Raw genomic sequence first — 17,989 nt, 5'->3', positions numbered from 1 at the left:
TACAAAGCACAAACTTCTAGAATGCTCCAAAGGTCATTTTTAGGAGAGGGGGCCACACCGCTTCCTCCTGGGCAGGGACAGCCAGGTTGGTCAAGGTTATACCACAGTCCAGCCTAGCGACAGGGTCAAGGTCCAAGGACACAGGAAGCTCTGGAGGAGATGCCACGTTGGCCGTCCTCGGGCTCCCAGCTGACTCAAAGAGCTGACCCCAGCTCCCAAGTGACCAATGTGACCCCCCAACGTGTGACCTCCTTTGTTCTCTAGCTTCTTATTTTTCCTCCTGCCAATGGTTCCAGACCCAACTCCTCTACCCAAGAAGAAGACCCCAAGAGAGCAGGGGGGCTTCCCCTTCCTTAATCTCCTTCCTCCCTAGTTCCTTGAATAGAAGTTTTCCAAAAACGTGGCTACAAAAAAGCACCACTCACTTCCTTTTTCTCCTGTCGGTTGGAGGGAATACAAAATGCCTTCTTGGAGGCGGGGCAGAGGTCCAGGGGGGCCGGGGGGACCCGGGGGCCCAGGGGGCCCAGGGAGCCCAGTCTCTCCAGGAAGTCCTCTTGGACCCTGAGGCCCAAGGAGCCCTGAAATTAGAGAAAAGGGAAGAATCATGAATGTCCATCAAGACATGAAAGTGGAGGGTAAGGAGGGGGCAGCAGAGGGAGCAGAGGGGACAGTGGAGGGTGAAGAGGGGGCAGCAGCGGTTTAGGGACAATTCAAACTGGGGGCCAGGGTCGGACAGGATGACTTCTTGTCCTGTCTTGATCCTGGATGTTACCATTGTGTGTAAGGATAATGGAAAATCTTACCAAGTGGGTTCTCTTTTTTCTTCAGGGTGTAATCAGTGACCACACTGAGTAGGGAAGTGGCCACTGAAGGGCGGGTGAGCCAGCTGGGCCTGTGGGACAAGCCTTTGGAAGGTGGAGGGCTGGGCCCTGAGTTCTAGATCTGCCCCAGACAGCTGCCAGACCTTCCATTCTCTGGGCCTCCGTTTCTCATTTTGAAAATGAAGGGACAGGACCTGGTCATTTTAAGATCCCTTCTGGCCCTGAAGTCCAGTACTTTTGGGCAGAGGCTTTTTGGCTCTTGCTTCATCATTTTGTAACATCCCTGGTGGGAAGAAGGGACTGCGACCCTCAGATGGAAAATGTCACTGCTGAAAGCTGGGAAGAGACCCCAGGTCTCCTGACTCACAGGGGTCTCACCAGCCAGAGGATTCCTGGTGGCAGTTGGGAAGGGGCCAGCCTCAGAGCAGCCTGGCGAGATGGCATCTGGGGGCAATGCCCCTTTAGCACTGGTCTCACCTTTGTGGGAGTCCCAAGCTGCTAAGGAGAGGGAGACAGATTGAAGGTTGCTCCTGAAGGGGGTCCAGGACTGGGCAGGGAATGGACAGTCCCACTGGCCAAGCCGGCCCAGGCGGCAGGCCTCATTCAGACAAGTAAACCGAGGGCAGAGAAGGCAGGACACCCACTCATGCTGTGGGTGGCTTAGTTGCTGCCCCTCAGGATGAATCTGGACCTGGACCCTGAGACCTGCTGTGGGAGGGGCCTGCCTGCCTCCCACCCAGCATGTAGGTGAAAAATGAGCAAGAAAGCACCCCCATCCTACAAAGACTTACCAGGAGGTCCCCTGGGACCCATCTCTCCGATATGGCCCCTTTCGCCTTTCGATCCTGGGGGCCCAGGGAGCCCCGAGGGGCCCACAGGTCCTGGAGGTCCCATCTGTCCAGGAAATCCTGCACAAAGAACAAGGGTAACCATGAGAACCCTAATAACCTGCTTCCCCTCTAGAAAATGCTTTCATTTATCTCCTGACTCCGAGTGACAAGATTAGAGAATCTTGGACCCAAGGCTGGAAGGGGCATCAGGGACCGTCTGATCCAATCCCTTCACTTTTTTGACAAGAAAACTGAGGCTTAGGAGGGTCTTTTGCCCAAGGTCAGAGGTGTGACTTGAATCCAGGCCCTTTGGGAAAACTATCCTGGGGCCATCAAGGCATCAAGCTTGAATAGCAAAAGCAGCCATAAAGACTCACAGCAGGAATGTGGGATTCAACATTTTATTTTTATTTTCTGCTGTACTGAGAGCCCAAGGGCGAGGACAGAGCCCTTCCCTCCCAACTGCAACTACAACATGGAATCTCTCAAGCACCAGTGGGGCTCCTCTTTCTAGCCTCATTTTACAGATGAAGAAACGGAGGCACACCGAGGCTAGTTGACTTGACCACCGGCCCTGGCCACGGTTCTGCAATGTGGGTTGTACAAGAGTGAAAACCCTCATCTTACACTCCCCTCCTCTCAGGGCCAAGTGCCGGCTCAGTGACCGCCTGCCCGTGTCACCTAAGGGCTTCCCAGGAAGTCAGAGGGAAACCACATTTTGTTCTGGCAAAGGGACAGGTGGTGGGGGTCCCAAAGAAGGCCCATTAGGACAGTGACCACCAGGCACCCAAGGCAGGGCAACAGGGGGTTTTCTCCAAGATATCTTGACTTTGCTGGGGTTAAACACATTCATAGGTTCGGTAAGGTCAGCTCCCCCGGCTTTGGATCTTTGGGGACTTTCCTTCTCGGGATGTTGTGGCTGGGGGTGCTCCTCCCTCCCATCAGGCAGGGGCCTCTGGAAAGCAGAGTGCCTCTTTAGGGGATCCCCAGGTTTAACTCAGGGTCTGGCCCGGACTAAGGACTGGCCGATGCCCTGTGTGGTGCTAGGAGGAGCTTGGGCCAGCCCCTCTCCAAGGTGGTCTCTACTGCCTGAATGGCATCTGTGTCCCCACAAGGAAACTCCAGCTAGACCTGGGGGAGCACAAGCACGATTCTTGACTTGAGGTGCCCTGCTCCTGCTCATTCTCGTGACCAGACAGGGGGAACTTTTCTTTTTCTCATCCCAGTCGACCCCATTTCTGGATTCAGCCTCTCAGGTCATGGTAAGGTCAATCTCTCCCAAGACCCCAACATAGATTCTACTCATCCCCTTTGGGTCCTTAGATACGGGGAGAAGAGTCGTGTCCGGCCTGGGCAGCCATCCATCTCTGACCAGCGGGTCTGACAAGCCCAGGGTTGGCCATGGCTGGTGGCCCATCCCCTACCACTAGCAGCCCTCTCCTCCAAGACCCCTCCCCTCTGCACTCCAATAAAATCATCAAGACCCAGCAAGGAAAATGCAGCTCCCTGCCACCCTCTGGGCCCCCCGGAAAGTCCCTAGGCTTCCCTTCCAGCGGTCTTTAGACTTGGCCCAGGGAGGCTCCTGTTTGTCTTCAGCTTTGGGCTTCTTGGAATCTGCTTCAGCCTCCTCCACAGAACCCTCATTTCCCTCATCTGCAAAAAGGCCTAGACTTGCAGGTTCCTCGAGCTCTTGGATCCCATGGGAAGAGCTGTGTGACACTCCCAAAAAGCATGTGGAAGCTCCAGGCCCATGAACCTGGGATTCCCCCGAGAACCCCCCACCCACCCAAGCACATGGAAGATGACCCATGTAAGAGTGGGGAGAAGCCATTGAGTCACTCCCCCCCTCCCTCGAGGGGGCTATTTGAGTTTTCTTTTCCTCCCCAGCAAGAAGAGGTAATCTGAGAGCTGGGGCAAGTCGCACAGCATGGGCTGTGGTGTGCAAACCCTGGAGGACACACCATGGGCCTCAGCAGCCCCTGAAGAAGGAAGGGAGTGACTCCAGAGGGTCTCTAAGGAGGCCCTGAGGATCAGTAGCTTTGGAGGTTTCAGGGCTTCTCCTTCAAGACCTTGAAGATACACTCACCCCCCGGGCCTGAAGGATTCCTCTGCAGGGTCCCGGGGTTAGACAGGGGAATAGCATCTGGTAGGAAATCTTTAGTCCAAGTCGGAGTCGTCTTGGTGATGTCATTTTCTGAAGTCACCACACTCCCAGCGGCTTCCAGAAGAAGAATCTATACAAGACATGGAGGGGAGACTGTGTCATCCTGGCTACAGACCCTGGCCCCATGCCCTGCCACAAATGCGGACCTCGGGCCAAAGGCTCTTGTGCCCATTTAGTTCCCCCACCCCTCCTCCTCTGAGCTCAGCCCTCCAAGACTCTGATTTCATAGACAACATTATCAGGATTCTGAAACTACAGTGGGGCGAGTGTCGGGTGAAATAGGAACGTTATACTAGGAACAATAACATACAAGTGTGGTTATTTGGCTCTCATACAGCAAGGCACCGAGACCTTGGCATCTCATTGTTTTTAAGGATGAATAGTTGTTCCTTCAAGTGGAGGATGGGGGGTGGTGCCCATGCCTTAGAGATCACCAAGACAGCTGTGAAAATAAGCCATTCCTGGAGCTTTCTCCTTGTCTGGCCTTTTGGCCCGCTGGCCAGCTGTGGACCCATGTAGCCAGGTTTTAATTTCCTTTTCCAGGACGTTGGATCCACTAGAGCCTCCACGGACAAGCAAGAAAACAAGGATTCTCACAGCCCCTTTGTGGGACAGCATAGCAAAGGCTCCTGGGACAACATCCCAGATCAGCCTGGAGAAGACGTGGGCCTCGGGTTGTCCCAAGGTGGACGGGTCACCCTGTTTACAGCAGACTCAGTAAGGCAGAGGGAGCTGGGCCCACCCCAGACCAGCTGGAGCCCAATTATCTTCCCTTCTCTTTGAAGTTAAATCTGCTGGTCTATGACTCTGAATCACCAGAAAACGATGAAAGGCAGAGCCAAGAACCCTGTGCAGCCCACAGCAGGACCCAGCCGGCTCTGGGATTCTTGTGTGAAGCAACACCCAAGCCAGTAGAGGTCACCAGCTGCCTACAGATGACTGGCTTGACCACGGCTCGGAGCTTGAGCGCTAGGGCCAGCTCTTTTCTGGCTTACTCTTACCATTATTATTAGTATTGTTATCTTATTCTCCCCTCTTCCCTTCCAGCCTCTGCTTCCAGTAACAGGGTGGGGGGGGGTGTTATTTTATGAAAATACAAAAGCATACCACTGACATGGAAATCTCACAAGCTTAGTACTTGGGATAATAAAAACAAAAAAGCAGACCCACACCCACCCCCCGAAGACAAACATCTGTTGGCCTTACCACCATGGACACCTCCTGGGACTGGAGACAAGGGGCTCACGGCTCCTGTCTGGGCCGCTACTTCCTTATCTGTACCCAGAGAGGGGCTGCATCATTGACTGACTGTAGGTATGGCAAGCTCTAACTCAATCATGATCTGTCTCAACTTGGACTCACTGAGATTTTCTCCGTGATTGTGAGGAACAATGTTGGTGACCATCGTACTCCCCACTCCATAGCCTAGCCAACATTACTGATGCAAGAGGGCCCTTGAAAAAAGCCCATCTCCACCTTTCGATGGGTTTTGCAGAATGGAACGTCAATGGGAGACCCACTTTGTTGGAAGATCACCTGAAAGACCACCTGGAAGGCAGTGAGGCTCTGTCCTTTATCAACAAACGGTAAGGACAGTAGCACCTTCTATTTCTCCATCTCTCAGTCAATGGAAAAATGTCAAAGTCAGCCTGCAAGGATCTCGCAGGGGTGTGATATTCTCCTGGTAGGTGGGGAGTCGCTAATGGCTTCTTTCTGGCATTCATAAGGTACAAGCTTTTTTCCCTTGCCCTTGGTATCTCTCCCCATCAGATACCTTGGCATAGGTCCCTCCATCCCATCAGGACTCCAGGACGGATCTTCTCCCTCAACCCTTGGCTCCACATAGCTTCCATCAATTGTCTATTGGACTAGAACTCCCAAAGGGCCCTTCTCATCACAATGCCTACCGAGGAGGACCCTGCAGCACACACTTATCAGGGGACTAATATGCCCAGGCTCAGGCATCGAGGCAGTAGGCTGGTTGGTACCCTGATTCCTGTTGACATTGTGTCTAACCACACCAAGCCAGGAGCCCGCCCTCCTTCAGTGGCAGAGCTGGCATGGCTGCTTGGACATCATCTACACTGGGTGGCATTGCTGCCTGCTCCCACATTCCAGTACCAGCAGCACCTCCCCTCAAGTGAGGTTCACCTATGACCACTAAGCCTTCCTTTCAGCCATGATCTGTACAGGGTGGCATGCCTTTCCCATTGCTGGCTGGATCCTTCTCCGGAAGGCTCCTGCCCTCCACCCCAGCAATCCTCAGAGACAAGCCCCCAGTGATCCTGCAGATCTTGGAGTTGGAAGAGACATCAGAGGTCATCAGTCCATCCCATCTCCCCCGTTATATAGAGGAGGAAACTGAGGCACAGGAAGTTCAGTGGGGCATAATTCTGTCTAGAGGCTCCCACCAGCAGAAAACTGAAGGCTATCAGTGCACCATTCAGGACCCTCCTCCCCAGCTGACTAAGACCCTTGGAATGTCTTCTGAGTAGAAAGAGGTTGCTAGCTCAGCAAAGTGAAGGAAAAAAAGAGGAAGTTTTAGTCTCTAAGACATTGGAGTCCAGGGATATTGGATGAGGGATGGTTTCCAGCCAGCTGCTCCCAGACAACTGATTCTCTTCCCTCTTTCTCAGGGAAGCCTTCCCACCCCCACCTCTACTTCGCTCACCTCGTCCCCCAGGTCGGTTAAGGGGTGTGCATGCTACAGGGGAAAGCTGGTATTTCTCCTGTAGCCCCAGAGCAGAAGGACTAGCCTGTGAACAAGCAAATCTCAGGGCGGGGGAGGCCCCTTTAACAGACCCCCTGAAGACTTGGCCTAAGTCAGTCCATTCCAAACATTCCAAACCAAAAAAGGCTCCTTTCTGCCCTCCCCCACTTCTGAGAGCCTCTTGGTCAGTCCCAAGGCCAGACAACCTTCCTTACTCCTGGAGGGGCCAGATTCTGAGAGCAGCAGCCCCAGGATCATAGGCAAACCTTTTGGGGGCATTATCAATCTATTAATGCAGCCCTGTCTTATCATGCCATACCAATGATTGTGGGGGTTTTCTAAGGTTATGGAGAAGTCTACTAATCTAGAAAGGTTTCTACAAAGGAAGCCCAACCCTTCTAGTGTTTGTTGTCCAAATTCAGAGAGGTTCATCAAGAGAAAGCTGCAAAGAATGATTGTTTGGTGGGGGTAGTGGAAGGAATGGAGTTTTCCTTGGAGATTCCCTATTAAGACACAGAGGGGACTTAGAGGCATTAAAAATCTCAGATCTTTAAAGTACTACATATATCACATGACCTTTGGGTCAACCATAATGGCCCACTGACTCGAACTGTACTTCGAGGCCACTAAAATCCAAGCCACTCCATCCTGTATTGGGGAGTGAATTTATTCTAACCCTCTGACATGAAAAGCCATTTTCTTATTAAATGTCACTGTTTTGAATGTTTCAGCCTGCAAGGATCTATGATGAAGCAAATTTTGTATTATATGCTAACTCTTTCAGCTTAATCTTTTTTTGCAAGGCAATGGAGTTAAATGACTTGCCCAAGGTCACACAGCTAGGCAATTATTATGTGTCTGAGGTTGAATTTGAACCCAGGCCCTCCTGACTCCAGGACCCGTGCTCTATCCACTGCAGCACCTTCCTGCCCCCCTTCCAGCCATCTTCTGTACCTTTAATCAAAATCAATTCTGCCCTCAGGAAAAAAAAATTGTTGCAAAAACCTTTGTACTCAGGATGAAGAGATTCAAAAAACCAAAGCTTTAGTTCACCATGACCAAACAGATATGGAGGTAACTGTGACCAGATCTGGCAAATCACCGGATGGGTAGATGGAGGGAGAGGGTTGATAAGCAAAGTCAAGACTGGTTTCTAGGGTATAAGTCTGGTCTCTGGGATGATGGGGGGATGAAGAGGAAGGGGCGGTTGGAGGGGCAGTTTATGATGAGAGGAAGTGAACAGGTTCCATTTGGGATATGCTGAATCTGAAGTTCCTGTTGGCTCTCCTGGTGGGTAAGTTCCAGAGATGGCTGATAGTCTCACTCCAATGATTCAAGCAACTCGACTTCCCACTAGCTGCAATATATAGTCCAGGCTTTCTAGCCTGACTCTACTCACATCACTCTCTCAGTGGGAAGTGGCCTCCCACCCATCTCTACTGGGAGAAATCCTGCTTGTCAATCAAGAGCCAGCCCCAAGGTCAACTCTTCTGTTCATGATGCCCCATGATCTTTCCCACCTCAGGATTGGAAGAAAACATTAGTATGTCTTTTCTGGACATATCATGAATCATTCTTATTTACAGATGCATTGGATCTTCTGCCAGATTTTAAGTTCTCTGATCATCTTTGTACTCATCCCCCCCACCCCACCCCACCCCAAGCCTTTACTAAGCATGGGGGAGCAGTTTGTTGGACTGAACTGATGAATCACATGTGAGTTTGGAATAATTGCATTCCCAAGCAAATATAATTTTTAATTGCCTGTGCTGCTCTGGTCAATCATCAGAGGGAAAACTACTATCAATGGCATTCCTTTTTGAAAAACAAGACTTGGAAGGAGGTGTGCTATATAATATAAGGATGGTCATTGGGGAGGGGAACTGGAGAGGAGGAAGATGAAGAGTGATGGCCTTAACCTTTCTGGGGGTGCCACACAAGGAAATTCACACAAAAAGTATGTCATCTGGTCAATCACACCAGAGATCGGCTCAAGAGATGTCATAGATTATCTCCCGTAGGTGATCTATGGTCCTTGAGGCCCTCGGCCTTTCCAAAGTTTGTCAGTGTATAAATATGGATTATTTCAGCAGAACTCATCATCAAACATGGGCTATGGGCACAACACCAAATCAGATCTCGGGCTGCTCAGGGACCAGAATACCCCTCTTCACAAGGACCTTCTGCTGCACTTCAATGAAAAGGGGAAGCTTGGACAGATGATGTCACTGGACTAGGGACCCCAGCACTGCAGCCTCCTGACTCCCATACCCACAGCCTTCATGCTCATTGTCATTTTCCTTTTCTCTTTAGCAAGAAAAGGGCTTTCTGTGCCATGATCAGAGCTCGGCTCCCTTCTCAGCAGGAACCTGAAGGATATTTCCTCTCCTTCTGGATCCAGGGAACAGTCAATCTTGCTCGTCCATGAAATAGTAGGTGTTGCTGGTAACACCTCATCCCAGAAACCTTCCCCCAGGTACAGCAAGTCTTGGAATGTCTGCTGAGTGATGGGCCTTCCAGCTGACCACTGAAGCAAACTTGGCTCCTGAGGACCAGCCCAGGCTGGAGTCCTCACCCTTACAGGTCTCCCTTCACTAACAAGTAACTTGAGAAAATGGCTCTCGTCCCTCTCATCCAGGTTGTGAACTCACTTGAGGCACACACTTGGACACTGAAGCCGGCACCACCCTCATGGTGTCTGTGGTGGAGCTGATGCCAGCCACCTGCATCATCACTCACTCCCTGTGGCCAGCTGAGAGGACAGTCTGCTTCTTGTCCTTGTGGCTGAGGGACACAGTGCATGCACGGCAAGGAGATAAAGCTCATTAGCTGAGGCAGAGTCCAGTGATCTGGCCAAGGCTAGAAAGATGGAAAGCTGCAAGGATGGCTCAGTCCATCATCCTTCCAGATGGGGCAATAACTGGCCATTGTCAGGGTGGTTCACCTGATAGGGCAAGTGCCACTGCCTGGAGGGCATTGCTCTACCCAGAATTTGGCACAGATGTGTCTGACTACCAGCTTCTCCTCCTCCAAGCTGCTGCCATCAGCTTCCTCAGTCACATCAACAATCCTCACTGTCATGGATTTGATCTTCACAGCTGGGAGAGATGAGACCCCCATGGGATGCGTCTAGAGCATGTTAATTTTTACGCTGTCTCCTCCATTAAACTATGAGCTCCCTGCAGGGCAGGAAACTTCCTACAGTGTATGGCCCACATAGGTGCTTTCTTAATGAATGCTAGTTGCCTAGCTACATAAGGAACTGAGATAAACATTGAACTAGGGTCTCTCCACTTTTCCATCCTTGGGACAGGAGAGCACAACATGTTGGACCTGGAGTCAGAACTCATCTTGCTGAGTTCCAATCCAGCCTCAGACACCAACTCGCTGTGTGTCCCTGGGTGAGTCACCTCACCCTCTTTGCCCCATCAGCCATTCTAGTCAGCATCTTTGCTAAGAAAATCCCAAATAGGGTCACGAAGAGTCAAAAACAACTGAAATGACTGAATAACAATAATAAAAATCAATCTTCTGCTCTGACCAAACTGGTCTAATTCATTACAGGTTTAATTCATTGATTTCTACCCCCATATATTTGCCCAGACGATCACCCCTTCTTGAAATGATAGCACCCTATTTTCAACTACTACCCTCAACATCCCCCAAACATGAGGGTCTTCAATGATCATTTCTCATGATTCAGTGAAAAGTATTGGATCTGAAGATAAAACTACTTAATATTTGTGTGACCTTGGGGGAAGTTTCATTTTCCTTTTCTGTAAAATGAGGATATTAATACACACACAACCTATTCCATTTAAGGAAACCTAAATCTGAGGGCCATGGAAACATGAAATGATTACCAGGCCCCTCCATGTTCTTGGATGTTCTCCCTCCTCTCCAGTTCTCTTTGATAGCTGTCTTTTCCCATTAGAATGGAAGGAAGCTCTTTGGGGATAGAAATTATCTTTTTTTATTTGCATTGCCAGCACTTAGTGCCTGACATCCATCTACCCCCCCAACCATCCATTCAACCATTCATCCCTCCATCCACTCATCCATCCATCCATCCATCTATCCATTCAAACACTCATCCACCTATCCACCCATTCATTTACCCATTTGCCCATTTATCCATCCATCTACCATCCATCTATCCTTTGATCCACTCACCCATCCATCCTTCCATGCATCTATCCATCCAGTCATTCATTCATTCACCTATCCATTCCTCTATCCATCCACTCATCCACCCACCCATACATCCATTCATTCACTCACCTATCCATCTGCCCACCTAATCCATCTTAACCACTCACCCATTCATCCACTGTCCATCCTTACTTCTTCCATCTTACCCTTTTCTCCTCTCCCCTTTCCCCTCTCCCTTCCTCCCTTCCCTTTCCTTTATACAAATCCCTTGCACTTGATGGGCCCTCAGTTTCCTCCTCTATAGAATGAGGGGAGTGACCTGGACTCTCTGTCTCCCCAGTTCTGAGATTCTTGGCATCCTCTAGCACTTTTATCACTTGGCATGCACTCTGCCATCTCTTTGGCTTTGTGCTGACTGGCTTCATGTCTGGATGATCGCTTTCTTCTCTTCTGCCTCACAGAATCCTTCACTTCCATTAAGACTCCACCCAAGACTTGCTGCTGCACATAGCTGCATTCTTCTGACCTCCCCACAACTAGTGCATGTCCTCCCAAAGTACCCTGTATTTATTTTATACTACCTAGGTTTGCCTTGCCTCTAACATGTAGTGCTGTGTGACCCTGGACAAGTCACTTGACCTCTCAAGACTTCAGGCTGCCCTACCCCGGCAGAGAGAGTTCTTCATCCTAGTGAAGCCCCGAGCCCATCTTCCTTCCTATTCCTATACCCAGAGATGTGCCTTTGTTTCTCCTGGTAGAAATGAAGATGCCGGAGGGCAGAGGTTGTTTCCACCCTCCACAGGAGAAGGGAGAGGAAAGAGCACCCACCCAAAAGGTGCTTAGTGACTGATTCATTCTCCGATAGGCCCCTGGCCCCAGTCTCCTCTCTTCTCACCCCAGTGTTTTAATAGGAACACCCAGTGAGGTTGAGTCATCAGCACCTGGTGCTCATTGGCAGCCCCACCTCCATTTTTCTCTGGGCTTTGGGGAACATAAACCCCAGCCCCAAATTTGGGCTGCTCAAACTGTCTATTCATTTCTCAGTGTCAAAGTGGAAGGGACTGAGAAATGAATTGCTCATGACAAGGTGGGGCTAGCTTTGCTCCATGCTGGTGAGTGCCAGGCCCCTGGTGAGCGGGCACGCGGCCACATCGGCCTCTCCAGAGAGCTGTGACTTTTCACATCCTTGTGTTCTGAGCCTCGGCCAGATGCAAACTGAGGCTGTCAACCCCCTGGCCCATGCCCAACCATGTGGAGGTCTCATGTGGTAGGGAATAATGTCAGCTCCAGGATGGCCGGGCCTCAGGAAGCACCACCACCCTCTTTTCCCTGGACCCCCTTTCACTCACACCTCTGGTTACAGAGACAGAGACCTGGCACCTTCTGAGGCCAGTGAGCCCACAACAGGCCTGACCATGTTCATCTGGCGCTCCCTGACCAGCTCCATGCTGGAATGCATCAATGCCACCTTCTCGGGACACTTCCATCCAACAGGATTTTCTTTCCTATGGTTTGCACCCCCAGTGGAAGGCAGTGGACCAAGATGAGAAGTGAGAGTTCACTCCCCTGGTGTGATGTTTCTTGTGGCAGGAAGGAACATGTTGAGGGCTGGGGGTGGGGTACAGCAAAATCCAGGGGCAACGGAGCAGGACTGAAGGTGAGGAAGAAGTGGAGCAGCTTGACTCCTGGAGCTGACTCACTGGATGTGACTTCAGGTGTCCTCCATGGTTGTATTTGAGCCCTCAACAGCCCCAAGGGAGGCAGTGTTGTCATCCCCATTTCACAGAGGAGGAAACTCAGACCCAGACAGGTTCAGTGACTTGCTCCGGGTCACACAGGTCGGCATACTCTGATCTTTTCCCAAACCTGTCTTCTCCAGGCTAAGCAGCCCCATTTCTTGCAAACAATCCAGTTTCATTTTTGTCTGTCTTCCCATCATCTAGCACAGTGCTTTATTCATGGCAAAGACACTAGAATGGTTTGCCATTTCTCTCTCCAGTATGTTCCCCTTTTTCAAATGAGGAACTGAAGCAAATATGGGTAAAGTGACTTGCCCGGGGTCATACAGCTAAATAGCTATCTGAAGCTGATTTGAACCCAGATCCTCTCGTCTCCACTGTACCACCTGGCTGTACCTTATATAAAAGTGTCTATTAAATGGCAAGCTGCCAGATTTCTCTCATAGTTCTGGTTGCCCTTCTCTGGACTTCATCCATTTTGTCAAATTGCTCCTAATGTTCCTCAAATACGGTGTCCAGGTTGAAGCAGAGCCCCAAAGGCCAAAGCTTCCTTTGTGGGGAAGGGGAACATATCAGGGGTCATGAGATTTGACTTGTCTGGGGCTTGCAGGTCATTGATAGCCTCTTGTACCCTTATAATGATATTTCTGATCTTAAATGAATGACTTTACAGTTACCCTTCCTCTAACCTCAACCATATGATCTAGACTGCCCAGACTCTTGTATCTCAATTTTGTCATCCAGCCAGCTATTCCCAGCTGCTCTGTTGCCAAGTTGCTAAGGATGGGGCATCTCTGCCTTCTACAAATGACTGAGACAGAATAGGACCAAGGACAGAAGCTGGGAATACTTGACTGAGACCTTCCCTACAAGGATGCCAAACCATCAAGTTGATCTTTGGATCTACTCTGGTGGACCGTCCTCTTGTTCTGCCTCGCTCTCTCCACTTCTTCCAAAGGACAGGATGAGGTCTATGGCATAGGCTTTGCTGACATCTATGTCTGGGATAGTTGCCATTAAGGATGAAAAAAACGAAGTAACGCTAGCCCTGTATGATCTGTTCTAATGAATTCATGCTGACTCCAGTCACAACCTGCCAGGGCCTCTGTTTTCTCACCAGTAAAATGTGGGGGTTGGATTTCATGGCCTCAAAGGTCCCTTTTAGTGCAAAAACACAGGAACCATCACATGAATCCAAACTCTTTTTTTTGTTTTTGTTTTTTTTTAGGTTTTTGCAAGGCAATGGGGTTAAAGCGACTTGCCCAAGGCCACACAGCTAGGTCATCATTAAGTGTCTGAGGCTGGATTTGAACTCAAGTACTCCTGACTCCAGGGCCAGTGCTCTATCCATTAAGCCACCTAGCCACCCCTAAACTCTCAAACAACCCCTCAAAATTCTGGGACAATGAAATAAAGTGAGTGTATATGAGGGGGTATGAGAGGGGGCGAATGTGTATGAGGGTGTGAATGTGAATGTATGTGGGTGAATGTGTGAGTGTGTGTATCTGTGAGTGAGAGTGTGCGTGTGTGTGTGAGAGGGTATGAATGTATGTGGGATAGTGTATGAGGGTGTGTGTAGGTGAAGAGCGTGAGAATGTGAGTATGAGTGAATGTATGAAAAAGTGAATGGGTGTGTGAATGAGGGTGTGCATGAGTGTAAGACAGTGTGCATTTGTGGGTGAGGGTGTGTATGCTGAGTGTGAGTGAGGGTATGAATGTCAGAAAGTGTACAAAGGAGTGTGAGGGCAACTAGGTGGCACAGTGGATAAAGCACCAGCCCTCGAGTCAGGAGGACCCGGGTTCAAATCCTGTCTCAGACACTTAATTACCTAGCTGTGTGGCCTTGGGCAAGCCACTGAACCCCATTGCCCTGCAAAAAAAAATGAGAGTGTGAGAATGTTTGAGTGTGAGTGTATGAAAGTGTGAGTGTGAGAGAATGTGAATGTGAGCGTGTGGATAAAAGTATGAGTGTGTATGTGAGTGTGAGTGAGTGTGTATGAGTGAGATGTGTGAGTGGAGGTATCTTGTCTTGGGGCACAAGAGAACACAAGAGGGGAAGGTGGAAGACGTCACCCACGATGGACCAGTGTTGGGGGCTTCAGAAGCAGAATTGGAAATGACTGCTCTTCAGGCAGGGATCTATTCTGAATGGCCCAGGCCATGCCACGCTTCCACCATATTGCCTGGACACAGCCATTCTGGTCCGTGTGGGGAGTGGAATTGGGCACGTGGGGGCCCACACCCCCTCCTCTCTCCCTTCCCCTCCTCTCCCCCTCCCCAGGTCCTGACCTTAACTTCCAGGGCAGACAGCCTCTCATTCATGTCGTTCAGCCGGGTGCAGTTCATGCATTCTGAAAGAGAGAAACAGAATTCATCTCCCTGCCCAAGCAGAAGGAGGTGGGGGGGATCCTCGGCATCTGCACCCTCCATTCCCTTGGCTCTGGAGGAGGGGGAGTGCTGAGCCAGCTTTTGAGAGCCCACTGCTAAATTTTCAGCCAAACATTTGCGTCTTGGAGGCCGACCCACAAGGCCATCAGAGCTGGGGCTAACTGTCTAGGTTAACAAAGTGGGGAAGAAACTCTAATGACTTAGATCACACTTAAATTGTCTTGTATTGTGTTTCCCCCTGGCATCCCCTGCCAGGGCATGACAGACTCAAGGGGGTTCCAGGTTCTCAAGAACACCCCTCCCCCCAGGCATCCTGGGCTGGTATCCAGAGGGTGCAACTGTACTTCTGGTCGGGTGTGGACACAAGAGAACAAGTCAGTGACATTACTTTAAAAAAGAGCTGGCACATGCCCTTGCTGAGGGCTCCTAAGATGTAGCACCAGACCTTTGTGGAGGCCAAGTGGGTGGCAAGGCTCACCAGGGTGGCACTGACCCGACACGGTGGTCCAGGAGAGGCCCTGCAGGTGGCAAGGCTCACCAGGGTGGCACCGACCTGAAATGGTGGTGCAGGAGAGGCCCTGTGGGCCAGCTCATGATTGGATGTGGGAAGGCTTCCTTGCTCAGTCATTTCAGTCCAGTCCACAACCCAACTTGGGGTTTCCTTGGTAGAGATCCTGGAGGGGTTTGTGACCATTTCCTTCTCCAGCTCGTTTTACAGATGAGGAAACTGAGGCAAATGATGACTTTTCCAGGGTACATAGCCTGAATTCAGATTTGAACCCAGGTCTTCCTCTCCCTTCCTAACTATTGTGAATTCATTCCATCTGAATAAATTAGGAGGCAGTTCATAAATGAAACAGGAACTCCTCAGATGAACATTTCTAGAATCTTTCTCTTTTCATTCACTCATTAACAAGTATTTATTAAGCCCTGAGTATGTTCTGGCTTCCTGGTTATAACACAGTGTGTATCATGTAACATGGAGAAATATGTTTAATATGAGTCTCCATGGAGAAACTTTATCTTACGGAGGAGGGGAAGGGCAGAGAGGGAAGGAGGGAGGAAAATGTGGGATTCAAAATCTTACAAAAATGAACACTGGAACGCTCTTTACATATAATTGGAAAAAATAAAATTAAAAAATTGTTAAAATGTCTATCATGGAGAGGAGTAGAGCAAGGGCTCACAAGTGCCTCTGCTCTCTGCTCAGCACCCCTTTCTGTCTCATCTGTGCCAATCCTGCCCTGGTCCATGCTGTGGGGGGGTGGACAAGTGGGGTGGGCACATCTCAGGAGCTGGCACCAAGGGGCTCCCCAGCAGCAGGTTGAACTTGTCCACTCCCTTGCTCTGAATACATCATCTCCTGCCAGAAACCACATCCTGCCACTGGGGGGGGGTCTCTGGTACCCCAAGTGAGCCAGCAACCTCTCGGTTTCTTCAGGGGCCTGTTGAATGTCAAACAACAGGCTGGAAGCAAACCCTTTGGTAATGCCCTCTGCCCTGCATGGTGTCTGTTTACAATAATGCTGGTGCTCTGGTTGTGGGGTGCTAAAGAATGTGTTAGCCCTTTCTGAGGGAGGAGGAGCAGAGTTGACTTCAGACCTTCAGGGGCCCTGGGCAATGCTGGGCAAAGGGGGCTGGTCTCTGGCTTTCCTGAGGGTCTGCAGTCCTCATGACAAGGATGATATGAGGCTCCTTTTGGAGAAGATGAACAAAATCACAGCCAGGGCTGCTTAATCCAGGAGGCCGCTGACCCTCTCCACTTCTCCATTAACAAAGGGTCTGCCTGCCATGAGGGGTTGGGGGGGCTCTCTGAACTGCGGCTTGTCCATCTGCTGCTCTCAGATGCCACGCTCACCCAGAGCTTCCCTTGCCCACCCCAGCTCCCAGGTGCCCCCCAGCATGGCCTCTCTTTTGCTCTTTATTGTGCTCTGGCCAGGTCTAGTGCCCATACTAAATGGCCTAACTAAACCCTATCCTTCCTTATGCCTCCTCAGTCACCTGGTGCCAGGCCCATTTCTGTGGCCACAGCAGGTCGTTGCTGTGGTCGCAGAAGGTTCTTCCACTGTCTGAACCTTGTCAAAGATGATGACTGGGATATCTGGGTGGCACAGTGGATAGAATAGCAGCCCTGGGGTCCAGAGGTTCTGGGTTCAAATCCAGATGCTTATGAGCTGTGTGACCTTGGGCAGGTCATTCCACCCCAATGACTGTGGTCCACTCCCAATGCTGTACAAGGGATACTGCCAGGAGATGCAGAGAAAGCCCTTCTAAACATGATCCAATGCTGAAGCCCTTGTGGTCCCTGGTGCTGTTTTATTACAACTAGATATGGAGTTCAGAAAAGAAAGGTGGTCATCAAAGTGACAAAGAAGATAAAAAAATGGAAAAAAGGGGCAGCTAGGTGGCGCAGTGGATAAAGCACCGGCCCTGGAGTCAGGAGTACCTGGGTTCAAATCTGGCCTCAGACACTTAATAATTACCTAGCTGTGTGGCCTTGGGCAAGACACTTAACCCCGTTTGCCTTGCAAAAACCTAAAAAAAAAAAAATAAAAAAAAATTTAAAAAATGGAAAAAGTCACCATCGGAGGGGTTGAAGGAAGTTCCACAGAGCTAGTAACTGGTGCAGTCAACTGACAAAACAATTTGAAATTAGGCAAGAAGTCGCTAAACCACATAAAGAGCACTGGCCATGGAGTCAGAAGATACGAGTTCAAATCTCAGTGAAACATCACCCGCGTGATGCTGACAAATCACTTAGCCTTTGTGAGATGGTGAGGAGTGACTTGGATGGCTCTGAAGTCCCCTCCAGCTCTAAATCAGGATCCTAGCACCTGGCAATCCCCCACCTGGGCCCAGGTCCCACACATGACAACACCTACTCATAGCAGCACTTTCTGTGGAAGGAAAAAAACCTTGAAACAAAACAGATGCCCATTGAGTGGGGACTGGCCAACCCAACTGTGGCCCATGGAGGCAGTGCGACTAATATTACTGAACAGGACTTTACTTGAGAGGGAAAAATGGATCCCAGAAAGACAAAGTTTCCTGCCCCAGGGCAACCACTTTCCCAACCCTGTTACCATCTTCGACTCCTTCCTTCCCACCAACCCACACAGCCAATCTGTCCCTGAATCTTAGAATTTCCTTCTCTACAGACATTCATCCTATCCTACCCTATCCCC

General features: G+C 50.3%; 1 protein-coding gene across 12 annotated transcripts in view; it reads right to left on the bottom strand.

Moving 5' to 3' along the window:
* COL26A1 (collagen type XXVI alpha 1 chain) overlaps positions 1-17,989 on the bottom strand; it is a 262,250-nt gene that overhangs the window by 17,772 nt on the left and 226,489 nt on the right. For all 12 annotated transcript variants that reach the window (XM_074189516.1, XM_074189522.1, XM_074189521.1 and 9 more), the window contains 4 exons: positions 14,706-14,767; positions 3,738-3,885; positions 1,613-1,729; positions 426-578 (listed from right to left, as the gene is read on the bottom strand). In XM_074189516.1, coding sequence (XP_074045617.1) covers positions 426-578; positions 1,613-1,729; positions 3,738-3,885; positions 14,706-14,767 — 480 coding nt within the window. The remainder of the gene's footprint in view (positions 1-425; positions 579-1,612; positions 1,730-3,737; positions 3,886-14,705; positions 14,768-17,989) is intronic.

The sequence above is a fragment of the Macrotis lagotis genome, chromosome 5 (genome assembly GCF_037893015.1).
Source record: "Macrotis lagotis isolate mMagLag1 chromosome 5, bilby.v1.9.chrom.fasta, whole genome shotgun sequence".
In the NCBI taxonomy this organism is placed as follows: domain Eukaryota; kingdom Metazoa; phylum Chordata; class Mammalia; order Peramelemorphia; family Peramelidae; genus Macrotis; species Macrotis lagotis.
The sequence above is the reverse complement of the archived record's forward strand: the minus strand, read 5'-3'. Positions and strand labels throughout refer to the sequence as shown.